Source organism: Aphidius gifuensis, linkage group LG3, assembly GCF_014905175.1.
Source record: "Aphidius gifuensis isolate YNYX2018 linkage group LG3, ASM1490517v1, whole genome shotgun sequence".
NCBI lineage: Eukaryota > Metazoa > Arthropoda > Insecta > Hymenoptera > Braconidae > Aphidius > Aphidius gifuensis.
Window position 1 is genome coordinate 12,562,908 of NC_057790.1, and position 27,859 is coordinate 12,590,766.

The 27,859-nt window shown below is 29.7% G+C and overlaps 1 protein-coding gene across 1 annotated transcript; it reads left to right on the plus strand.

Moving 5' to 3' along the window:
- The first annotated feature begins 5,294 nt into the window (after window positions 1-5,294).
- On the plus strand, window positions 5,295-26,688 carry LOC122851965 (dual specificity protein phosphatase Mpk3). Its single transcript, XM_044151506.1, has 4 exons — window positions 5,295-7,624; window positions 21,247-21,432; window positions 21,525-21,767; window positions 25,557-26,688. Exons 1-4 carry the CDS (start codon window positions 7,228-7,230, stop codon window positions 25,931-25,933), a joined length of 1,203 nt encoding a protein of 400 aa, XP_044007441.1. The 5' UTR covers window positions 5,295-7,227; the 3' UTR covers window positions 25,934-26,688.
- The last annotated feature ends 1,171 nt before the right edge of the window (window positions 26,689-27,859 follow it).

Here is a 27,859-nt window from a genome sequence, read left to right on the forward strand (position 1 = left end):
ACAGGGCGAAATTGCAAAACGAAAAAAAATTTTTTATTAAAGGAATGCACCCATTGATAACTGTTCAATGTTTATATCAAACTGGAATAAATAGAAAATTGACTTGTTGTGATTGTTTGTTATTGTCACATAGCTCATACCACACATTATCGTAAACTGTAAAGGCTGGAATATTGCATAGAGAAATTTATAACTTTTGTCGTTTTTTCTGTTTCTAGTTTTTAGTCGGTATTACAGGGCGAAATTGCAAAACGAAAAAAAATTTTTTATTAAAGGAATGCACGCAATATATATTGTTTAATTTTTTTTTTAATTAAAATATTTAGTTTGTATCAAACGAAACTCCCGATAACTCATCATCATCATCATTAATATAATTTTCTTTTTCTTTAACATTTGGTTTATCATATAAAGTACTTGTAGTCATACGTGAAAGCATTTCTTTGGATGGCTTAAATTTAATGCAATTTCAATTGGAAATAACATGTTGACTAGCTAATAATATTCCACGCATTGTTGGTACAGCTAATTTATTTCTTATTTTTGTTTTAGCCAAGTTAATTTTACTGAAAGTTCTCTCACTATCAGCATTACAACTAAATTATGGTATATGGTAAAGTCGTTATGGTATATGGTATGGAAGATCGAAATATGGTAAACATACCATAATTATGGTATGGTTGGCAACGCTGAGACTCATCAATAAGAAGTGAAAAGTAGAAGCACTTCATCTGTATCAAATTGATTAATACGAATATGAAACATAATACGTATGTAATACTGAACTGTCATACTCGTGAAAATATTTCGCCGCGATTACTTTGTATTTCTCCATGATTAGTCTGAATTTATTTAAAATTAACCCATACTGAGAAATGTGTGAAAAAATGTTTTCAAATTTTTCTGAAATCGTTGGTGAGTAGAGATGTGAGTCGATACGGTACTAAATACCGTATTAATATCGAGCGCCAAATACGATACAGATACCGAAATACCGATGTTCCCATGTAAAAATCACTGAAATATAATAAAACTGGAAGGTGAACTCCTATGCCTAGCCAATGCACGGAGTGTCGCTAGAGATACACTCAGAGAAGGATAAGTTAACAGTTAACATACCAATATGTTTACATTAAACATACAAAAGTTTAATGTTAAGATATATATATTAACAATAAACATAGATATCTTAACTGTTAACATACGCATGTTTATAGTTAACATACGTATCTTTACGCGGCCAAATATTTTGATGCGCCAGTCTACTTCTTGTCATCTTTTTTTTTTTGACATTATATTGTGATACTATTCTAATTGTAATATAATATAATATGTACTCGTGTTGTCATAAATTTATTTAAATTTAGTTTTTTTGTAAATTCATTCTTAATTTTACATTCAATTTTCATATTTACATACGTAAATGTCTTCAACGTAAGATACGTATGTTTAATGTTAATATATATATCTTTGATGTAAACTTATCAGCCACCACCCATTTTAACATGGCATATGTTAACATTAAACAGGATATGTTAACTGTTGACATATCCTTCTCTGTGTGTAGCAATATATTGGGGAGCGTTCGATAGCTGGCCGAGGGCCTCGGCCTGGGCCAACGGAAAGACAACTTGATAAATCAAAAACTCACTATGAGAAAATCCCATGTAAATATTTGAAATTATAATGTAGCAGTGCTGACACTACGAACATATAAAATAAACCATGATAAAAAATTGGCCGGATTTTTGGCCTCGGCCAGCTATTGAACGCTGCCTTGGATGGCTTTCCCTCTAACTCACGCATGCGCACATTAAATCTCGTACAGTCAACGTCAAAACAAACTAGTACTACACGATATAAAAGTTACATTATATTTCAGTGCAGTCTCAACCAACTTTAGTTGACGTGACTGTACCGACAAGGACAAAAGCCCATCCATTGAATCTCTCTCTCGGCGACGCTAAGTTCGGCTTCCAGTTTTATTATATTTCAGTGGTAAAAATACGGTATCTGTCATTGTATTAATACCGAAAAAAAAAATACCGGTATTTTTACATCTCTATTGGTGAGTGGCAAAAAAATGACGTCAGTAAAATAGTTCAAAAAGTAAAATGTAGGGGCGCTTTTAATGTATAATGCATAGAGTAAGTATAAGCAGAGTGCGGCCATAGATGATTTTTATCTCGGAAGTGACGAAACCCTCATATACCCACTCCATACGGCGAGCACAAAATGTCGGACTAATGGGACCGCTGTGGCCGCACTCTGCTTATACCCACTCTAATAATGCATAGAGTGGGTATAAGCTTCTCCCCCTTCTAATAATGCATATAGCATGGTAAATGAAACTAAAGATTGCTAAAGATGCACATATGTATGTTTGTATGAATAGATATCCGTTGTCAATATTAGGTGTGTTCGTTCACTTTTCACACCGAGCGTATGCACGGAGCGTATGCAAGGAAGCGCTAGCGTTTTGCGGTCATTTGAAGAAACTTTAGCAACTAAAATTTACTATTTATTTATTGCTATTCGTTTTTTCCAGTTCTTTCGCTCTCTTTCATTATTATTAATTGGTAATTTGTTCTTGCGTCTGAGAAAAAATTATTAAATTAACAAAATAAACACAATGACTAGAAATAACGAATGTTTTAGTAAATTTTAGTTACTAAAGTTTCTTCAAATGACCGCAAAACTCTTTGCATACGCTTCCGTGCATACGCTCGGTAATAATATTGAACGCATACTATATAAACGATTATAAAAGTGTGTAGGCTTGAAACTTTATTTGGGAAGAACCGGGCGGGGTCAAGTATAAAATTTTGTCAAAAGTTAAGACCATTCATATGGGTCAATGATTTTTAAAGAAATTAGTACTTTTGTACTTGACTTTTTTGATATTCTCTTTTTTTGTATGTTTAAAAAAAAAAATAATAACAATTTCGAATACTTGACTCTCCTTTTTGTACAAAAATTTATTTTTGTTTTTTGTTTGATTAATTGTTACATAACGCAAAGCATAATGATGTTTATTTTTTTTGAAAAAAATAAAAATTCGAAGACACTTTTTTCCAAAAAAGTTGATATACCTGAGGTACTTGTCCTACAAAACTCCCGTGATCTTTTCATCAAATTAATAAATGTGGGGAAATGGGTGGAAAAATTTCTCCTCGTCGCTAATTTCGGAAGAATTTCTCTGTAGTAAAACTTTTTTTTACACGTTTCTCCGCGTTTTTTTATCGCGGAGAAATATTTCCGAACGTTTCTCCACCCAAGTTGATTCGGAATATGCCGTTTTCGAGGCTGAACGCATGCATCGAAAATCGAGGTTTCGATACATGAATGGCAAAAATTTTTTTTATATAGATTTTACATACAAAAGCTTCACAAGCGCTGTGAGTGGTGAAAAAAAGCCCTAAATTGTAATGCCCTGTGAATTGGTCTGCAGAAGCTTATGCTAAAAGCTAATACACAATGTGACGTCACAGATTACCCTCCTCATAAAACTTCAAGAGAATAAATAATAAATAAATTCGTCAACGTGTGAGAAAAAATATATTATTATTAAAACTTTACAAAAAGATGTGATATCATAACAAAAAAAAAAACCTAGTTTTTTTTACAAAAAGAAGCGTCAAGTATTCGAAATCGTTTAGCTATTTTATTTTTTTAATACAAAAAGATGTGGTACCAAAATAAGTCAAGAATTAAATATATTTTCAATGCATATAATTAAGTCTTAACTGTTGACAAAATTTTAAACTTGACCCCACCTTTTTTTCCCAATTATCTAATTAACAGGAAAGACATCTAGATACCTCACTTCAGCATATTACTTTTTCTCATCAATTTTAATTGTAATCAATGAATTTGTTATTGACTGATTATCAATGTAATTTATCATCAAGTAAATTTGTAATTTATAGGCATTTTTTATTTTTCAATTTATAATTATTATTTTATAGTGTTTTTTGAAAAAAAAAAAAAAAAAAAAAGTAACAAAAAAGAAAAAATATATATTAGTCAACAAATAATCTAACTAATTTTTAATATGTATAATTTTTACAAATTGTTTATCAGCTACTAGTAACCTGTTAATGGAGTTATCTGTTGGAACTGTCAATAAATAAGTAAATAAATAAATAAATGAATAAATAAATGTAAATTTCATATTTATATATGTATAATATACATTGAACCAGGTAGGGTCAAGTTTAAAATTTTGTCAACAGTTAAGACTTAATTATATGCATTGAAAGTATATTTAATTCTTGACTTTTTTTGGTACCACATCTTTTTGTATTAAAAAAATAAAATAGCTAAACGATTTCGAATACTTGACGCTTCTTTTTGTAAAAAAAACTAGGTTTTTTTTTTTGTTATGATTGTATTTATTCTCACAAAAAAGCTAGATGACATTGACATATGTTTTTATTTGTTTACAACAACAGGTTGTTTGGCGTCAGGTAAGGCTAGGTATGGGTTCTTTACATTATTTACGTAAATTACATGTAATGTAAATAACTCGAAAAAATGCCCATTTACCCAACACTGATCGCAGCCAATGGGACATGTTTTATTTCTTCGTGCAAGAACTTGCATGAGATTTTTGCACCCGCACCCGTATTCACAGGGCAAATTTTATACAATTTAGGGCTTCTTTTTGCCACTGATGGCGCTTGTTAAATTTTTTTTATATAGAATTCACATACAAAGGCTCACAAGCGCCGCCAGTGGAGGAAAAAAGCCCTAAATTGTAATGCCCTGTGAATACGGGTGCCGTATTCAGAGGATGTTCTCATTAGGGCTTTTTTTCCGATGGCGGCGCTTGTGAACTTTTTATATAGATTTTACATGGAAAAGCTTCACAAGCGCCACCATCGGAAGCCTAATGAAACATCTCCCATATTGAGGATGTTCTTATTAGGGCGTTTTTTTTCCGATGGTGGCGCTTGTGAAGCTTTTCCATGTAAAATCTATATAAAAAGTTCACAAGCGCCGCCATCGGAAAAAAAAGCCCTAATGAGAACATCCTCTGAACATCCTCTGAATACGGGTGCCGCACCCGTATTCTCAGGGCAAATTTTATACAATTTAGGGCTTCTTTTTGCCACTGATGGCGCTTATAAAATTTTTTTTATATAGATTTTACATATAAAAGCTCCACAAGCGCCACCGGTGGATGAAAAAAGCCCTAAATTGTAATGCCCTGTGAATACGGGTGCTGAATACGGGTGCTGTAGCGTAGAGACACCGCTTTAGTGCACGATGTAGTGTGTATCCACGCACACACATCATACGCTACTGCAGAACTTGATTTTTTCATGTACGTATCTCATGATGAAGACAAGTCCTCTAGTCTTCATGACGTGCCTTAAAAAATTTTAGCAAATTTTAGGAACGGGAATAAAAAATAGCGTTATTGCTTTACGAGGCACGAGCCCTTCAAGGCATGAATATGAGATCGAATGGAGATAACATAAAAGATAATAATAATGTTTTTATAAATCAATAAATAAATAACATACGCTTATACTAATATTTAAATTTGACACTGGCGTAAGCCAATAAGTTTTTATTTTATTGCTTCTAAATATAAACTATTAATTAATAAAACAAAAAATATTTATATATGAATAATTCAAAAATTCAAATAATCGAAATGATCTATCAACACAAAAACATATATCAACTTAATTTTTAATTTTTCCAGGGGTGTTTTAAAAAATATTACGTTATGTTACAGTTTGTAGTATTATACCGACGTGACTTGGTAAGTTTGTAGTTGACCCCTTCCCGCCTCTCGTCTTTTTATTGCCATTAAATATACAACCCACGTCTCGTTAATGAAAATATCTTTGGTCAATGAACTGACGTCATTCTTTCTGCTTATTGGGTTATTAGTGTGTCATGTGACACATCGACCAATAGCAACAAGCTTGGTATTCTCCGTGCTTGTCGAACATGCCGCCATTTTTCCATTCTCGACGAAAAGACGCTCGAGGTAAGGTGTGGCTGCAGTCAGCTCTCCGGGTCTGTCAGTAATATTTTTTTTTTTTGTTGTTTTTTTTGTTCCATCATTTTTTTCCGGGATCGACGTAATATAATTGATAGCCGAATATTTCGTTAAAAAAGAAAAAAAAAATTAATCTAGTATTTTTTTGTTTTTATCCCTTAATGTGATTGCTTTTTTCTTTTTTCGTATCCATGTCTGTTTGACATTTGAGTGATTAATATTTCTACTTCAATATTTACATACTTTACTCTGTTTCCTTTTCCGTTTTCTATTTTCTGTGAGTTAAAACCCGTCAGTAATATAACGCTTTTTTTTTTTTTTGTTTATTAAATATGTGTGCTACTACTATTATTTAAAATGGACGTTTTTTTTAAGAGATAAATTGCTGTGAGTTATCAGTGACAGTGTTATAAATTTTGAAGGAAAGAAAAAAATATCCGTTTTGACGGCATACGGACAAAAGATATTTTATTTTTTGTTAATACCGTGAAAAAAATATTGTAAAGGAAACGAAAATTTATTTCCTTGTATTCGCCTTTTTTCTTGTGTAAAGCATAATATAGAGGGCGGTCCACTGAACGCCGCACAGCATCCCTCCATGAAGGATCATCTTTAAAGTTGTTGAGACAAGGAAAAAAGTGAGAGAGATAACTATTTCGAGTGGCGAGGACGCGGCCACTTTTCAACCGGAAAAGGGTTCGAGGCATGATGAGCCATGATAATGACGTACCCGGATGTCAAATTATATTTTTCATCAACTGATTTTATCAATTTATCAAGTTTAATAAATATCCGGACATTATTACATTATCATCATTTTTTTTCAACTATTCACAATCACCGTATTGTTTGAATATAAACATTTATTGTTTGGGAATTTTTTTTTGATATCTTGATTTCTATTTTCGCCTGGGTTATGGTTGTTTATTTTCATTACCAGTAAAATTAAGCACACAGAAGTTTAAAAACCCTCATATTTAAAAAAGAAAAAATTATTATAATTACATATCTTATAATAATCAATTTTAGTGCTATCTTCAAATCTATTTTTATTATGTGTCATTAATTAATTGTTTTCATACAAAAAAAAAAAAAAAAAAAAAAAAATGAAAAATATTCAAGTGACACAAACGAATACATATCTTAGTTCGAATTTATTTAAATCTTATACTTAACAATCCGATTTTTAAGTTAAAAAAAAAATAACTATGCCGGGTAGTGAGATTAATAATGAAGAGGGCTTTGTGGGGCCTGAATGGCTTTTTCGTGAACTACGATCACAGGCGAGTCGAGATAAACTTTTGATACTGGATTGTCGTGCTCATTCAGATTTTTCTGAAGCCCACATTCGAGGCTCCGTACCTCTTGCCATACCTAGTATAATGCTCAGACGTCTATCAGCTGGAAAAGTTGACTTATTGTCAACAATAAGATGTCTTGAACTGAGAAATCGTGTTGAAGTTTTTTTGTATGGTGAGGATGATACCAGAGGAACATTCATATTAATTGGTGACGCAACTGATCTAGCTGGCCATCAAAGTGAAACAATACAAGTATTGAGCAGACGATTGAGATGCAATGGTGGCAGTGTCGCAACACTTATTGGTAATTATAATAATAATAATAATAATAATAACAATAATAGTAATTTTATTCAATTGAGAAATAAAAGCGAGCAATCTTAAGCTAAAAAAAAAAAAAAAGTAGCTCGTTAATTAGACTAGACAACAAATGAAGTTGACGTAACTTAGTAGATTATATCGGGGTCTATGTAATTGACTCTGGTTTTTTTTTTCGTCTTTTTCTCGAATGTGGAATGATGGTTTATTCATCTTGAGCACATTATTAAATCATTATTTCATATGATGACGTAAAAATATTTAAAAAAATTATTTAATGTTATAAAATTGAATTACATCATCATTAAATATTTTTTTATAGAATATGCAAATGAGTAAAAAAATAATAATTTCATGATAAAGATTAAATGATGGTTACTTAGGTAAAAATAGAGAATGATGAAAACCAAAGACTAGACAAAAAGAAATAACACGAGAGTTAGACAGTGCGGAGGTGGTTGGTGGGTGGGAAGAAATACACAACTTGTGAATGAAGTATTGATTCATGTGAAAGGTATTGTAGCAATGCAAAATTCGTTACCTTGCCCCCACCCCACCAATAATTTCTCTCTTTCCCTCTCTCATTCGTCATTTGCCCACTCTACTTAGCTACTTAGAGTAGATCATCTATTCAAACTATTGATGAAAAAGATATTTTTGCTTTTCTGGTTAGGTCATAAAAAAGACTGTGTACAAAACTGTCAGTGATTAATAGTTACGTTATAGTTTTGATTACGATTGTTTAAATCGATTATTTAAATTTTTAAGAAAAAGCCACTGTTTTTAAACAGTTTTTATTTTTTACGTTATTTTTCGTACATTCAATTATTTCCAAAAATTGGCAACAAACAGATATCGTAATGGAACCAGTTAACAGACGATTGAGAAGAGAAGGGCAACTAATGAAATCATGAAAATACCATTAAAAAAAAAAAAAGTTCATTGATGAAAATTTGATTAAATTATAAAATTATTAAAAATTTTATTAATCAAATAAAATTTGCTTTTTCTCAGTTAGCTAGAATGCGTATTACTTATTTTTAAAGTAGGCCGATTTTAAAAAGATTATGCATGGCTCTTATCGAAAAATGGAGAAAAGTGTAACCAAACAATTTGAAACACAAACAAATATGAGTTGTACCATAGGGGTATAGCACTACATGTATTTTCTTGTGGGTTTATTTTTTTCCCTAGTTGTATATTTTTCTCATGCGTAGAACCGATTTGTGCATTTGGGTGAAAGAAGGAGAAAATGTGAGTTTGAAGACGATTATATCTTCAATATCGACCTGACCTATACTAACAACCGTGATTTATTTTATAATTTAAAATGATAATCATGAAATACAAACGATAAGCTTACTTGTAATTGATTTATTAAATGAATTAAAATAGTATTGCATGTTGAGTTGAGGTATTAATTTAGATTACCATATAATTTCTTTGGCTACATTAATTCCTTAGTTGAACTTGCCAACAGTGTTTTAATTTATCGAAATAAATAACAAGCTTGCTTTTAATTAATTTATTGAATAAATTTAAATACCATTGGAAATTTAGCTAAGGAATCGATGTAGATTACCACATAATTTCTTTGGCGACATTAATTCTTCTGCTACATTTTTACGTTAGCTACACTTACCGATAGTATTTTATTTATTAAAATTAAACTAATTAATGATAAGCTTGTAATATATTTCAATTTATCACTTATTCGAAGAAAGCTGCAATTTAACTGGTAAGGAAGAAACGAACCAAATAACGTAGAAATCGAAGAGTATATTTTGAGTGCCGAAATATGGCGTGCTCGTAGGCATCGAGAATTTTGGAGATCTTAGGTTGGCTGAAGTCAACAAGACTTGAGTTACTTTCGTGTCGTTTTATAAGGAGGGTAATCTGTGACGTCACACTGTGTATTAGCATGGGGAGCTGTTAAAGCACACGGAATGGAGCAAGTCAGTACACATTATCGCCAGCGATGGCGCTAGTGGCAATAAGATCCGAAATCACATGGGTTTTTTGTTTACTTTTTTTTTGTGTGGCTCAGCACTCCAATTCTGAGGGAAAAATTAAAGTTTACATTTTACGGCCGATGAGGGCGTTCGAAAATGTTGTTTGAGCAGTTCCATGTTAAATTTATTTCATGACAAGAGAGCTCATTTTTACTTTTGCATGCTAGAGTCAACACACTGAAAAAAAAAACTTCTGTCAGATAGAAGTTTTCTTCTTGCAAAAAAATGGATTTGGATTAAGAAAAAGTTGATTTGGATTGAGACAAAGACTTCTTAATCCAAATCATAAAAAACTTCTTGAATCATGAAAAAAACGTCTTGGATCAAAACAAATTGTTCATGTTTTTAGAAGTATACTTCTTGGATTATGAACAAAAGTGTCTCGGTCCAAGGCAAATTGTTCATGTTTTTAGAAGTATACTTCTTGGATTATGGATAAATGTGTCTTGGATCGAGACAAACTGTTCATGTTTTTAGAAGTATACTTCTTGGATTATGGATAAATGTGTCTTGGATCGAGACGAACTGTTCATGTTTTTAGAAGTATGCTTCTTGGATTATGGATAAATGTGTCTTGGACCGAGACAAACTGTTCATGTTTTTAGAAGTATACTTCTTGGATTATGGATAAATGTGTCTTGGACCGAGACAAACTGTTCATGTTTTTAGAAGTATGCTTCTTGGATTATGAACAAAAGTGTCTCGGTTCAAGACATATTGTTCATGTTTTTAGAAGTATTCTTCTTGAATTATGAATCGATATGTCTCGGTTCAAGGCAATATTGTTTTTATTTATGAACATTTATTCTCAATAGGATTGAAAATAAAAAAAATAAAAAAAATTTTTCAATTACAAACTTGTAATTTGTAATTTTTTTTTTCCTGCAATTTTTATTTTATAATTTTTTTTCCTACAATTTTTTTTTTTTTTTTACCTAACGCGGGACCCGAACCTATGACCGTAAAACCTATCTAATCTAAACCTGTGCCTTAGCTCGCTTAACCACGGGCGCGATATGGAAACGGAAAGTTATTTGTATTACTTTAGTGACAAGATATTTTTTTTAAAATTTATTATACAAATGAACTGAAACTACACGTATATATATATTTTTTTATAATTAATTATTAAATTACTATAATATCATTCTTTTGTTATATCGAAACATTTTATGTTTTCCAAATAATTGTTAAACATATAAATAACATTTTATCATTATTATTATTTAAGAATATAAACAACAATAATATAATAGTTAGAATTATTGAAAGATTTAAGATTTACTGACTGTAAAGAAAAAATCGAAAATTGAAAAAAAATGTATTATTTTTTTTTTAAGTTTTATATCAGTACATTCTAAAAATAAATTAAATCAAATAAATGTTAAATTTAATTTATTAAAATACAAGATGTGTCAATATTGAATCGACTCAAAATACTAGCATTTAAATTGTTTATATTCTTAAATAATAATAATGATAAAATCTTATCTAAATGTTTAATAAAATTTAGAAAACATAAAATAATACAATAGTACACTAAAGTAATACAAATTGATACGTAGTAGTTTTAGTTCATTTGTTCATGTAATAAATTTAAAAAAAAAAAAAATATCTTGTCACTAAAGTAATACAAATAACTTCCCGCTTCCATATCGCGCCCGTGGTTAAGCGAGCTAAGGCACAGGTTTAGATTAGATAGGTTTTACGGTCATAGGTTCCGGAAGTTAATAAAAAAATGAAAAAAAAATTATAAAATAAAATTGCAGGAAAAAATACAAATTACAAGTTTGTAATTGAAAAATTTTATTTTCAATCTATTGAGAATAAATATACATAAATAAACAATATTGCCTTGAACCGAGACATATCGATTCATAATTCAAGAAGAATACTAAAAACATGAACAATATGTCTTGAACCGAGACACTTTTGTTCATAATCCAAGCATACTTCTAAAAACATGAACAGTTTGTCTCGGTCCAAGAAACATTTCCATAATCAGAAAGCTGCTAAAAACATGAACAGTTCGTCTCGATCCAAGACACATTTATCCATAATCCAAGAAGTATACTTCTAAAAACATGAACAGTTCGTCTCGATCCAAGACACATCCAAGAAGTATACTTCTAAAAACATGAACAGTTTGTCTCGGTCCAAGACGCATTTGTTCATAATCCAAGAAGTATACTTCTAAAAACATGAACAATTTGTTTTGAACCAAGACGTTTTTTTCATGATTCAAGAAGTTTTTTATGATTTGGATTAAGAAGTCTTTGTCTCAATCCAAATCAACTTTTTCTTAATCCAAATCCATTTTTTTGCAAGAAGAAAACTTCTATTATTAAGAACTTTTTGTCTTAAAAATAGAAAAAATTTTTTTCAGTGCATCGATATAAATACATATGAATGACACCATAACATAAGAAAATGATAGTATAAGAGAATGTGTATGATAAATTATATAGGGAAAAACAATTAAATTCGTGAAATGTTGAATCCATTTGTCATATTGAACAATAGAACATTTTTCAATCGGTTTACTCAAATAACTCAACGACCTCGCGTATCATTACTTATGGCCATTGTTATTATATATTTATACTATGTATTTATATCGATGCTGACTCTAGCTTGCAAAAGTAAAAATAACATCTCTTGTCATGAAATAAATTTAACATAGAACTGCCACAAAAACATTTTCGAACGCCCTCATCAGCCGTAAAATGTTAACTTTAATGTTGCCCTCAGAATTGGAGTGCAGTTAGAGTATTCTTTTGTGTAAAAAAAACAACTAAATAATATAATAACTTTTATTTTATTATATTATAAATTATATCAGTAAGTAAATTTTTAATCAAGAGGCACGGTAGTGCCTCGCGTCAAGTATGAGAAAAAAAAAAAAAGTGGGAGAAACGAGATTTAACTACCGTGCTTATATATTATCGACACAAAGCTAACCCTAACCCTCCAATTTCTCGGGAAATTATTTTAAAATATGATTGATCAGATAAATATATTATGTCTTCTGATCATTTTATTAAATCAATATCACACTTTTTTATAAAAAAAAAAACAGATTTTTTAGATGTATACTTTTCTTTTAAACTTCAAAATCATTTTCAGAAATTGCGCTTTTCTTGAAATTCTTATAAAACCTTACCGCACTCTGAATGACGCTGAAGCTGGCGGCCGAGTCAGGGGCGTTTGGGGTTCCAGGGCCCTTCGATAATTATTTAATAGAAATTGATTAAAATCGTTGAAAAAATTAGAGAATCATTAAACAAAGCTACAGTTAAAATTCCAAGCTTCTACGCGACGTACAAAGACCACCCACCACCCCTTTTCCGCGATTTTTCTTGTTTTTTTTCTCAATAATTTTTTAGTTGACTTGAAATATTAATTACCGGGTTTTTTAAATTTTCTTTACTTTAGATCTAGTTATAGAAGCTACAGTTAAAATTCCAGGCCCCTACGCGACGTACAAAGACCACCCACCACCCCTTTTCCGCGATTTTCCTCGTTTTTTTCTTTCAATAATTTTTTTAGTCGACTTGAAATATTAATTACCGGGTTTTTTAAATTTTATTTACTTTAGATCTAGTTATAGAAGCTACAGTTAAAATTCCAGGCCCCTACGCGACGTACAAAGACCACCCACCACCCCTTTTCCGTGATTTTCCTCGTTTTTTTCTTTCAATAATTTTTTTAGTCGACTTGAAATATTAATTACCGGGTTTTTAAAATTTTATTTACTTTAGATCTAGTTATAGAAGCTACAGTTAAAATTCCAGGCCCCTACGCGACGTACAAAGACCACCCACCACCCCTTTTCCGCGATTTTCCTCGTTTTTTTTTTTCAATAATTTTTTTAATTGACTTAAAATATTAATTACCGGGTCTTTTAAATTTTATTTGCTTTAGATCTAGTTAGATAAGCTACAGTTAAAATTCCAGGCCCCTACGCGACGTACAAAGACCACCCATAAAAAAGACAAAGAAACGAATAAAAAAATAAAAATATTGGAAATTGAGAAAAATAAAAGATTCAAGGACAAGAAAAAAAAAAAATCATTTTAAAAAGATTTAAAATTTTTACAATAGTTTCCACAAAGTTTTTTTTTATTCAAGATTAACATTTTTTATAAAAAAAAAAAGTTCATTTAACAGTTTCGTGTTTAAAAAAAAAACGTCAGTAATTTTTCCGAGTCACATTTTTGTAATGTAGATTACTGATGTAATATTTATTAATTAAAATATAGTTCGATAAACGAAAAAAAACTTGGAAAATCGCGGCAAAGAGGATATAACTAGATCTAAAGTAAATAAAATTTAAAAGACCCGGTAATTAATATTTCAAGTCGACTAAAAGAATTAAAAAAAAAAAGAAACGAAGAAAATCGCGGAAAAGGGGTGGTGGGTGGTCTTTGTACGTCGCGTAGGGGCCTGGAATTTTAACTGTAGCTTATCTAACTAGATCTAAAGTAAATAAAATTTAAAAAACCCGGTAATTAATATTTCAAGTCGACTAAAAAAATAAAAAACGAGAAAAATCGCGGAAAAGGGGTGGTGGGTGGTCTTTGTACGTCGCGTAGGGGCCTGGAATTTTAACTGTAGCTTCTATAACTAGATCTAAAGTAAATAAAATTTAAAAAACCCGGTAATTAATATTTCAAGTCGACTAAAAAAATTATTGAAAGAAAAAAACGAGGAAAATCGCAGAAAAGGGGTGGTGGGTGGCCTTCGTACGTCGCGCAGGGGTCTGAAATCTTTAATGTAGCTTCTTATCCAGCATAATATTGCATGCATGTTTAGTATTCTCTGTTTTAAATAAAATTAAAAAATATCATGGACGGGGCTCTCATTATACCCTATGGATCCCTGACTTGGCCGCGAGCTTGGCCGCCAGCTTCAGCGTCATCACTCTGACAAACATTATAAAACCAAAATCAGATCAAAGCATTATGGCTGCCAAGTCCAGAGCAATTCACAACCTTATAAAATAAAAATTGAGCAATAATAGTAGAATGGTGTGAAAGAACCTTTATTTATATCATATACAGTATTCAATATCGCATCGTTGGTGCTACAGTATTCGATATCGCAGCGATGGTGCGAGCGCCATATGCCGTTGGGATATGGGCGCGAATCCTGCTCATCAGGTGTGCTAATGTACTAATATACAACATACACATGCTTGCTGATAAACGTAACCTTTTATTTATACATCCTTTTGTCTTTATCGTGCCTTTGTTTCTTGTGCCTTTTGTAATATATTATTTGATTGATGTGAAAAATATTCTGTCTTCTGATCATCTTATAAATTAATTGAAACTTTTTAATAAAAATAAAAACAGATTTTTAAGATGTATACTTTTTTTAAAAACTTTAAAATCATTTTCAGAAATTGCGTTTTTCTTGAAGATTATTTAAAACCTTACTGCACTCTGACAAACATTATAAAACCAAATCAGAGAAAGCAATATGGTTTCCAAATCCAGAGCAATTTGACAACATCATAAAAATAAAATTGTGCAAGGTAATAGTAGATGGTGTGGGAAACCTTTATATTTACTTCAGTATCCAATATCGCATCGATGGCGCAAATTAAATAATGATACTTTAAGCTATGTTCCCAAGTCACATGTTATTGTTTATTTCTCTTTCCATCAAGTTTAATGAGTTTTTTTTTTTACATCATATGTTATTGGGATATAGGCGCGAATCTCAGGTCTGTAAAGTTAGCACATACTAGGGCTTCACCCAAGACCAAGACCAGTCTTGGTATTGTCTTGGTATTGTCTTGGTTTTCAAGACAAGACCAAGACAAGACTGATGTATTTAAAATCAACACAAGCCCAAGACAAGATCTCTCTTTTGGGCCAAGATTACACAAGACAGTCAGTCTTGTGTCATTTTTTTATAATTAAATAAAAATTAAAATTTCAAAAATCTACGAAAGTAATTTGATCTATGATTCATACTCACAAATTAATAAACTGATACATCATATATTAAGTGTATATTTAATCGTTATCAACAAAGAACACAATAAACTAAGCATAGAGTTCCATAAAATACATATCACACTTAGTAGACATAATAATAGAAACAAAGACGACTCACACGAATACTATAGTGGACCAGGCGCTTATACATATATACCAATAATCATGAGACGTTACCCTGTGGATGTTTATTGCACAGCCGTTATGTTTATAAAACGTCAGGTTTATCAAAAAACATAACGTACATGACGAATAAAAATATATAAATATGTATGTACATATATATAAAAAAGAAATAATATTTTGGGGCTCTTGATAAGTTTTATTTGAAATTTAACTAGATTCCATTTCATCTTATTTACTTTATTTAATTTATAAATTTAGGTCTATTTCAATTTAAGTTTTGCTTAAATTTATCTGTTCTCGTTTGAATAAGATTGGCAAATAAAATTTATTAAATAATAATTAATATTATAAATATAAATGTTAAATTATTTATATAATTTATAAAGTAAAATAATAAATAATACAATAGGCAAGACCAGAAAAATACCAAGACAGACCCAAGACCAAGACAAGAACAAGACCAAGACTGAACCAAGACAAGACCAAGACAAGATTTGCATATTTCGCACCAAGACAAGACCAAGACAAGATTGGGTCCAGTCTTGGCATATTTAGTCTTGAGTGAAGCCCTAGCACATACATTATAGCACATGCCAGTCATGCTAATTATGGTAATATATACAACATACACATGTTTGCTGATGAACGTAACCTGTTGTTTATATAGCTTTCCGTTTTTATTGTGCTTTTGGGAATATATATATATATATTATTATGTTCCTTATATAAAAAGGACAGTTGTCATCGATCTTCCTAAGATTTGATTGGTTATTTGGTTCTCTTTGTCATTCTCATGGCATTTGTCATTCTGTCTTTGTCGGTTGTTAATGAAATAAATAAACAAATTTTCTTTCTCAGTCACTCACATTTTTTTTTTTTTTCCTGTCGTTAAGGTAATCAATAAATTTATTTGTTTATATATTTTGAAATCAAGATTTGACAGATCGCTTGAACAAAAAATAGTCTTTAAATTATAATAACTGTTTTTATTGATAATAAATGAACTGATTTATATATAACTTTATTAATATGATGATGGAAAAATCAATAGGCTTATGTACAAGAAAATAAAAGTATGTATCTATATAATATCCACATACATTCTATTTAGAAACAAAAAAAAAAAAAAAAAGGGAATCATTTTATTCACAATTTTATTGACAATTGAGAATGTAATCATTCTATTTTGACAAAAAAGTAGAATATATATACATATATACATGTCTCTTTAAGTAAAAAAACTGATTATTTCAGTATAACTATTGATAAATATATGACTGTTATAATTTATTGATGGAACTGGTCATGTTGATATGATTAATGGCATAGGTGTTTATTTTTATAATTTCTTCTTTCACATCTTATAAATAATTCACGAAAATGAGTAATGTCACACTTTGTTTAGAAGTTGTGGTGAATTATGTAATGAAAAGAAATTGAAACAAATAAAATGAGGATTCGAAACTTTAAAGGTAATAATATGTTGGTGTTGTCTTGATATTAGTCATGATCTCACTAAAATTTCATTGGAAAATATTTATTAGTCTTACATGTATCTAAGCTAGGCAATTTTTTTGAAGAAGTTCTTTGATCAGGCTGGCCTTATTAAGGATAAGTTAAGGTTTTCTCGATCAATTCTTGATCAGGCTGGCCTTATTAAGGATGAGTTAAGGGTTCCTTGATCCAATCTTGATCGAGTTATCCTTAATCAAGCATCTTGATCAAATATTGATCAAATTTCGATCAGGCTTCCAGTGTTAAGGGAACATTGATCAAGTCTCAATCAAGGCTTGAAGTCAAATCGGGCTAGCCTGACCAGATTTCCACTCGGGATCATATTTATAAAGAAGAATTTTTTTTTTAAAAATACTTGAGAACATAATAATTCGCTCTGTGTGAATGAATGATTAATTAATCAAAAATATACATACCCCTGAAAACGGAATAGTAAAATGGAAAATGTTTGAAGTAAGCACAAAAATGTTATAAAGAAATGGATTTTTTTTCGACAAAGGTTGCCGGAAATTTCATTGTTTTATAAATTATATGTTATTCGTGAAAATATAATGTCGAAATTTTTTTGAAAATTAATAATCAACATAAATGAAAAATAATTGAAAAAGAAGATTTTAGAATAGGCGCATGATTTTTCAGATCTTTAGTTTATGATTTGACAAATGGCTCAAGAAAAACGAAATATTAGCCACTTTTTGAATTTATTTTATCTACAAGTCGTGGTAAATATAAAACTGCATAAAATAAAGAGTTATAATCATTTCATGAAATTGTTTGGAGATTTTTATTGAGGGTGAGTTTGAAGTCTCAGATTCATAGTTTCACAAAAATTCTATTTAGAAATATATGTTTTATGTACATGACTTGAAGCAGGAAACGTATTTCGTGTACAAGTTATAGCAAATATAAAAAAGAGTCAAAATTGATTTTAAAATTTTTTAGGATAGAAGCACGGACAAAAATGAAAAGTAAAATTTATCATAAAAAAATTGTATAATTAATATTTTACGGAGGAAAAGAAGAATCTAACGACAAAATCAAATGAAAATTACCTATTAATAAAATGAAAAAACGGAGACGTGTTTTTATATTTTTTTAATATGAATTTTACAATTTAAAAAAGTAAAACACAAGCTTAACCATATTAATTTATAAAATTTACATTTTTTTTTTCCTGTAGTTTTTTTCATGAGGTGTTTTTTGAATATAGGAATCATGATTTCGGAAAAATTCTATTTAGAAATATTTTATTATGAACATGAGTAATTTTGAAATGAATGTTTAATTAATTAATTGGGATTTGCATCACAGAAATAAAAGAATCGAAAATAAAGTGATCGAGACTTTGATGAATAAAGTATTATGGGTAAATTATGAGAAGGGTTTTTTAAAAGACATGAGAAAACATGATTATAGTTTGCTCTTTTTGTAACTGAATGATTAAGTTATCAAAAATACTCAGCCATGAAAAACTGAATAGTGAAATAAAAAATATTCGAACTAAACATCCACAAAAATGTCATAAAGAAATGAGTTTTGCTTCAACAGTGGCTGTACGAATTTGTTTAAACTCTATCTTTTTTAAAAATTGTCTTTTATTCGTGTGAACAGAGTGTTGTTTTTTTAAAAAAATTATTACTAAATAACAATGAAAATAATTGAAACATAAATGTGAATTACTATTTTTACAAAATAGCTCAATGAATAATGACATCAAGAGAAAGTATGATTGTGATAATATTTTTAAAAACTATCTTCTCATTTTATAAGAAACATATGCGCGAAGCGCGCCCGTGATCGTATCGTATTATATAAAAATATTCATAATTCATAATTATATATTTATTTGGTTTAAATTTGGATATTAATTGTGAAGGTAATTAATATTATAATAATACAATAAATAAATAAAATCAATATAGATTGATGCATATAGTAATTAAGTATTGTGTGCAATTGTGTGATATTTTGGTGACAATTCATTTTCATTTACAAATGAAAAACAATAGAAGAAAAGAATGAAATTAAATGTAACCAGTGCAATAAAATTTTTAGTGAAAAAAGTAGTCTTTATGCTTATACAAGTTGAATTCATAAAATTGAGCTGGTTAAGACAATAACTGAAAACGAAACTTGTGTATACTGTGATGAAAAATATGCAAATAAAACAAACTTGTATTATCACTATTCACATTTTCATCAAGTCTCAGATTATCAAACTATGAATTTAGTTGGCAGTCCTAGAAGTTCTTTCTGAATGGTCGTCCTAGGACGGAAATGGAAGTTTAAGAATTTAGTTACTTTTTTGATGATTTTTATAACTGCCATTTTTGCAAGCGGAAATTTTAGCTTGTCGTGAGTTCGCACCCTAAAATTGATGTCAAGTATTGGTTATTTGATTGTAGAAAACCTTAAATTTTCCAAAAAAAAATTTAAATCTTTTAATACCAAATAAAAATAACACATTCATTTTACAAGAACTTATTGATCAATCACTATCACAAAGGGGTTTAATACATGTGTCGATTGTTTTAGATCAACGAAAATTCTAAGAAAGATTGAGGTCCTCAAAATTAATGATATCATTGTTTTAGACCAATAAATTTAAATGGTCAAGTAAAAATGATAATTGCTTAATCAAAGGAATACCCACTTCTAAAATTCACATTTGTGGTTCTACCAAGACGGCTAGAAAGAAGGAGAGTCAACTCCGTACATTGGAAATGGGACAAAATATGTCCTGTACCTCGAGCTTCTCAAATTTGCCAATTTGGCGCTGATTGGGTTCTACGTATAAAGTTAGTTATTTCGTCAGTTATTTCCGCAAGAATACTAGCTGGATAAAAATTGATAATTTGTTCGTTGCTAGCAAAAACATATACTTTTTAATATTATCGTTTTTTCTATCGAATGATTAAAGGACTTTACAAAAAGATGTGATATCTAAACAAAAAAAGAAACACAGTTTTTTTTACAAAAAGGAGCGTCAAGTATTCGAAATCCCCACTAATTATGTGATTATAGTAATTTTATTTTATATTGATATTTATTAATTTTTAAGATACAAAAAGATATAATACCGAAATAAGTCAAGAAGGAAATATTAAACGCATATAACTAAGTCTTAATCTTTGACAAAATTTTATACTTGAGCCCGCCCGGTTCTTCCCAAATAAAATTTAAAGCCTACACACGTCTCGACAACAGAGTTAATGGTATTTTCCAATTATGCCTTATTATAAATATGTACCCTTCACATTTTATCTAGGCTTAGGACTGGCAGCGTACAATCTTGTTAACTTTCCGGCATGTTTAAAAAAAAATATATATATATACATATATATACTTTTTTCGTCAATCAACAATTCAATAATGAATGCGTATGACACAATATGACACGAGCGCCGAATATATATTTTACAGTGTAAAAGTTGGTGTCCACTATGCAATTTTCCCAGATATCACCAAAAATTATAGTTGAATTCAGTTACAATGCTCTAAGCGTCAACTGTCAGGAATTGAGGAACTATCTAGTATTTTAATATAATTGTAAACCAATCACAGCGTTTTCAAGTGTTTCACTTTTCAAGAATATTAAAACTGTTGTTGTTTTTAAGCAATGCGATTAGTCTCAATTTTTTAACTAATTCATATAGTGCATATGATTCATAGATATATAATGCGCGCAGCATTGTGTATTTCGGCCGAGCTTGTCGTACTTTTGTATATAATATACATTTGTTTTTTTTTGAAATTCACTTCGGCCTCTTGCTTAGCCACCAGCGAGCATGGCAAATATGCTACTTCTCAATATCTCATGTATTTCAGTCAAAAAAAAGCATACATTTTATTTTTTGTTATTGAAAAAATATATTTTGTTAGGATACTTTTTGCAGCAAATAAGAACTTGTTAATTTATTTGTTTTTTTTTCTGCTTTTTTTTATAGGTGGTTTTGGAGAATTTAAAGATAGATATCCAGAATGGTGTGAAGGTAGTCAGACAAATGCTGGAGGACAAAATAGTCCAGATACAAATGTTGGTGAACTTATGGGATTAAGATCATTGAGGATATCAACGCCACCAACAAGAGCATTTTCTGACTCTGATAGTGACAGTACTTGTGATTCAGTTGGTTAGTATATTACCGAAATGTATATAATATATATCAATGAAAAAAAAACAATCAATAAATGTCACTAGTTACTTGATAATTCATTTTACCAGGTCCAGATGAGGATAAAGATTTTCCAGTTCAAATAATGCCACATCTTTATCTTGGCAATGCAGCAAATAGTGAGGATCATGAAGCACTATCACGTCATCGAATACAATATATACTTAACGTTACACCAGATCTTCCAAATGTCTTTGAAGGCACTGGTGCAATTAAATACATGCAGATACCAATAAGTGATCATTGGAGCCAAAATTTAGCAAGTTTTTTTCCTCAGGCAATAAAATTTATTGGTAAGAATTATCAATAATTTTTTATTTATATATTTTATTATTTTATTTGAATCATCTCCTCTATATACTATAGAAAACATTGGTATCATGGCAATTTATACGTGCGCATAAGAATTTCAATTTGCCGCTTGGTTTTTAAACTTAGCGCTTCATTTTTGAATTTACTTGATTCTGATTGGGGTGTCAGATTAGTCTTATAAATTGATATAGGTGGCGATAAGAACATATACGTAATAGAGTGGTTATAAGCAGAGTGACGCCACCGAGGTTCTATTAGTCCGACTTTTTGTGCTCGCCGTATGGAGTGGGTATAAAAGGTTTCCGTCACTTCCGATCTTATATGACGTCACTCTGCTTATACCCACTCTAATACATAATTGTGTAATTGTGTGTATTGACTGTTGAGTATTGACATATGTAAATCATAACATCATTTAATCCATATATTTAATACTACTATACTGCGCATCGCCTATGCTTTCCCATAAGTGGGCTGTGCGGATTTATTACGGTACGGACAATCTCTTTGTCGCGGTCATAGTCGGGTCACACGTATACACAATAAATTAGTGTGCGTTGCCGAATGTTCCGAATGTCTGCACCGTAATAAATCCGCACAAAAACATACCCTATGCGCAATCAAGAGCTTTTCCTTGGACATTTGTATTTTAAAAAAATAAATTTACATGTATTTTATTCGTAAAATAAATAAAAATGTCCAAGGAAAAGCAGTAGCTAAGGAATTGAGGTTGCCAAAGAATTATGTTTTAAAAAAATAATGTGGTTTAAAATATAATTCTTTGGCAACCTTAATTCCTTAGCTACATCTTTTCCTTAGCTACTGCTTTTCCTTGGACATTTGTATTTTAAAAAAATAAATTTACATGTATTTTATTCATAAAATAAATAAAAATGTCCAAGGAAAAGCAGTAATAGAGAAAAAAAAGATGAATTACAGTTGCTCAAAAAATAATTCCTTATACCCACTCCAGCAATTGTAATTCCTTAGCTCCATCTTTTCCTTAGCTACTGCTTGTTCTTGGGATTTTTATTTATTTAATAAATAAATGACATGTATTTATCGAATAAAAAAAAATTGTGGCATGAAGGTTCCACTAAAAAATCATAGGAGGTGCTGGGAACGCAGTGTAAGATACCCCGATGTATGAAACCAATGATGTAAGATACCAAGGTATCTTACCTACCCAACACTGGCTTCCAAGTTCAGAACAATTCGACAACCTTATAAAATAAAATTGAGCAATAATAGTAGAATGGTGTGAAAGAGCCTTTATTTATATCAGTACAGTATTCAATGTCGCATCGATCGTGCTACAGTATTCAATATCGCAGCGTTGGTGCGCGCACCATATGTCGTTGGGATATGGGCGCGAATCCTGATCAGGTGTACTAATGTACTAGTATCAAGAGGCACGGTAGCGCCTCGCGTCAAGTATGAGAAAAAAAAAGAAAGTGGAGGAACGAGATAACTAACCGTACCTAATATACACGGCATAGAGCTAACCCTAACCCTCCAATTTCTTGGGAATTTATTTTAAAATATGATTGATGAGATGAAGATATTTTGTCTTCTGATCATCCTATTGAATCAATATTAAACTTTTCAATAAAAAAAAAAACAGATTTTTTAGATGTAAACTTTTTTTTTAAAGTTTAAAATCAATTTCAGAAATTGCGTTTTTCTTGATATTTCTTTAAAAGCTTACGACACTCTGACAAACATTCTAAACCCAAATCAGATCAAAGCATTATGGCTTCCAAGTCCAGAGCTATTCGACAACATTATAAAATAAAATTGAGCAAGAATAGTAGAATGGTGTGAAAGAACCTTCATGTCAGGACAGTATTCAATATCGCATCGATGGTGCGCGCGCCATATGTTGTTAAATAATTGGGATTAATGGGTGCATTCCTTTAATAAAAAATTTTTTTTCGTTTTGCAATTTCGCCCTGTAATACCGGCCAAAATTTTATAGGAAAAAGCTGTTTCTTGTAGTGGCAATACTGGCACATGACATTATTTTTTTTGGCTCCCAATTATTAGATGGATAACTGTTCAATGTTTATATCAAACTGAAATAAATAGAAAATTGACTTGTTGTGATTGTTTGTTATTGTCACATAGCTCGTACCACACATTATCGTAAACTGTAAAGCCTGGAATATTGCATAGAGAAATTTATCACTTTTGTCGTTGTTTCTGTTTCTAGTTTTTAGTCGGTATTACAGGGCGAAATTGCAAAACGAAAAAAAATTTTTTATTAAAGGAATGCACCCATTGTAGTTCCAGAAATTGCGTTTTTCCTGAAATTTCTCTTAAAAGATAGGGCATTCTGACAAACATTATAAAATGAAATCAAATCGAAGCAACACAAAGCATAATTGCATTCCAGGTCCCAGAGCGATTCATAATAAAAATACGGTCATCCGAAAACTTAAAAAAAATCCCACGTATCAACTTTATATTCGCGAACACTGCCCCAACTATCTGGTGCTCTTTTTAAGTACTCGACCCTTGTATTGCAAGTCCTGCACTGAGAAAAAAAATTGCTGTTATTGAAAAAAATTTTTCTTCATATTAGCAAATTTTTTCTTAGAACTTTTTTGTCTTAAGTTAAAAAAAAAAAATAATTAATTCGAGAAAAAATGTCTTATTTTGAAAAAATATTTTTTTTTAATTTGAGACAAATTGTTTTTTTTTGAAAAAATTTAAAATTACCTTAAGGATATTTTGTCTTCTGATTTAAGGCAACAAGCGTTCAAGTTGAGAGAAAATTTGCTAAAATGAAATCAAAATTTGCTCTATTTATATCATTATTCACTCAACTTAAATATGTTTTTTCCTCAACTTGAATGATTTTTGTCTCAACTTAAATTAATAAATAATTAAAAGTTGAAAAAATACATTTTTTAATTAAAAAAAAAAAAAAATTATCGTTTTTTGGTCACTAAGAACTTCGCTTCGTTTTTTTTTTGTATCATAGTTTTTTTTTTTGTAAATTAATTTTTGGTCCCGAGCGCAATTCGAACCTATCTCCCTAAAAACCTATCTAAACCTATCTTCCAAACGCCAGTGTGTTATCCCCTAAGCCATCGCACGTTAACTTAAAAGACAGAAAATTTTCATCCTCATTAAGAATGACCTTCTTTCACATATATTATTTATTGAATATATAATAAACTTGACGTCTTATAATACATTTGTTTGAATAAAGTTTATTTTATTTTTTTTTTTTTAGACAAATAACAAAAAAAAGTTGTGATGTAATTTAATTTATTATAAAATACAGACTCTAATTGAAATAAGTTAAATCTATATATCTATGTAGTAAAGAAAAAAAATATATGATTGACTTTGTTAAATTATCACAAGTTTTCTTAAATTAATTCTATATTTTTAAAAAAAAAAAATAATTTGTTTCAAATTGAAAAAAAATATTTTCTCAAAACAAGACATTTTTTCTCAAATTAATTATTTTTTTTTTCAACTTAAGACAAAAAAGTTCCAAGAAAAAATTTGCTAATATGAAGAAAAATTTTTTTTTCAATAACAGCAATTTTTTTTCTCAGTGTACATTACATTGAAGTACAAATCGATTACAATCATTGTTTTTATGTCGACCCGTCAATTGTCGGCTAACTGATTACAACCCCGCTTTATATTCACAAAATAACTAAGGGCCCTTCTTTTTTTTCGTCTTCATTTTTTCTTCGTCATTGCTACCATCTATTATACTTTTAAATTGATTTTTTAAATTTTTGTTACAGAAGAAGCAAGAAGCTTGAATAAAGGTGTATTGGTTCACTGTCTTGCTGGTGTATCACGATCAGTTACAATAACAATTGCATATATAATGCATAAATGTAATGTATCACTAAATGAAGCATTCAATTTAGTGAAAAGTAGAAAATCAAATGTTGCACCGAATTTTCATTTTATGGAACAATTGCATAGTTTTGAAGGTGAATTACGTGATCGTGGTGATATAAAAAATAGCAATGAACATTGTATTGGTACATGTCAACCAAGTGGAACATGTAATTGTCCAGCTCCAAGTTTTTTAAGCCCAATTGAGCTGGGTTTCATGAGTCCAGATTCAGGAATTGAATTTGACAGATGGGCTGCAACAACACCAGCTGAATGAGACGGGTCTGAGGGGACCCAATACAAATTTTAGGTGTCTCCCTGTATATAAAACTTTATTTTTGAATTATTATATCTACAACTGTTCATCACGTACTGAATAAAAAAAAATTTTTAATAAAAAATGTGACAAAACAAATTTTAAAAATTAAAACTTAAACAAAAAAAATTCAGACAAAATATATAAAAAAAAAAAAATTTTGTTTTGTCGCATTTTTTATGGAAATTTTTTTTTGTCATGTAATCATCACGGACAAGAGACGACTTGATAATATAATATAATATATGTAGTTACATCTTTCCATCTTTTAAGAAAAATTACAAATAAAAATGTTCGAAAATCGTTTGCCGGTCAAACAAATTTTTAATAATAACAATTGAAAGGTTTTTTTCTTCAAACTTTCAATTCTAATGGCTTTGTTATATGAGTCATCATGCACATAATGTTTGTTGTAGGTAATTAAATCTGCAGAGCAGGTTAAATCTGTAAAAAAAACTAACTATTTTATAGAGAATAAAAAAAATAATACGAAGCTTCCCGTCACATGCTTGTATTCACGTTTATGTTAAACAATTTTTTTTTTTTTTTTTGTAACAGAAACATTAAAATAATAATAGAAAAAATTTTTTTATGACTTAGGGAGAGAGTTAGATATGACTGTTGACAATTCTACGTAAATCACACGATAGTAGTTGACATCTTAGTTTTTTTTATGTTATATATTTTTATTATTCATAAAAAATAAAATAATAATAATTCTTCCAAAATGTAATGATGCAACTAAAACACTTGTTGGTAATTTGAAAGTATTTTGTAAAATAATGAAACCTATACTGAAATTTTAAAAATATATGGATAACTAAACATTTTTCATGTAAAGAATCTATCATTCTTGATTCTTTCAAACTTATTGCGCGAATCACACCTAAAATTGTTTGAAGTTTGTTGATTCAAATATTAAAAAAAACTAACTAAAACCGTAAATGTATAATAAAAAAATAAAAAAAATTTTCTGTGTATTTTTAGTATATATATATATACTTATATAATTTTATACCTACAGTCGTATAGTACCATTGAGTTTCGATTCTATATTTTAATATTTCTTCGATCCTCTGGAAATGTCTATTTTCGAGACATGTGATTTAATGCATAAGATATCAGGATACAAATGAACGAAATATATTTATTTATAAAGTGTTTTATATAGGAACAAAATAGAGTCATTACAAGATTTATATCAAACACAGTAATTCAAAATCTATATTCAAAAAAGCTCAAAAAATCGTTTTATTTGTGAATATTGTATCATTTTTTCTTTGCTATCAATAATAAAGAAATTTTGACACATCAATGAAATTCAATAAAAAAATTAATTCCGTTCAGTATTTTTAATATGTTTCGAAGTTAAAGTTTGAATCATTTATGATTCAAATGAATTGTAATCTAGTTTCTTCCAAAAAAATAAATATATAAAAGCCAGTAAAAAATGACAAATATATTTTGTGGTAAATTGAAAATGACAATTGAATGGCACAAATTGCTTCTTATTAGAAGATAGCAATTAAATTATTCCATACTTACATAATATTCTTATATATTTATTAGTTGATTACACGTTGTTTTTCAAGGTCAAAAGATAATTTTTAAATTTGGATTCCACACTGATAAAATTTTTCTTCTATAATTACGGAATACTCCCGTACTGCCGGGACATAACAACCATCCACGAATTTTGAAAGGAATTTCTTTTTATATTTAAGGAGGTTATGCACAAATTCATTGCGGGTGTTGCGGGGCGCTTCTGACGTCACAGACAAAACTGAAATCGGGCTACACTGTAAAAAAATAAAGTGAAAAGCGCCAGCGCCCCGTATACAATATATGGGATTGCGGGTATGTGTTTGTGTTTGAACATGCCATACG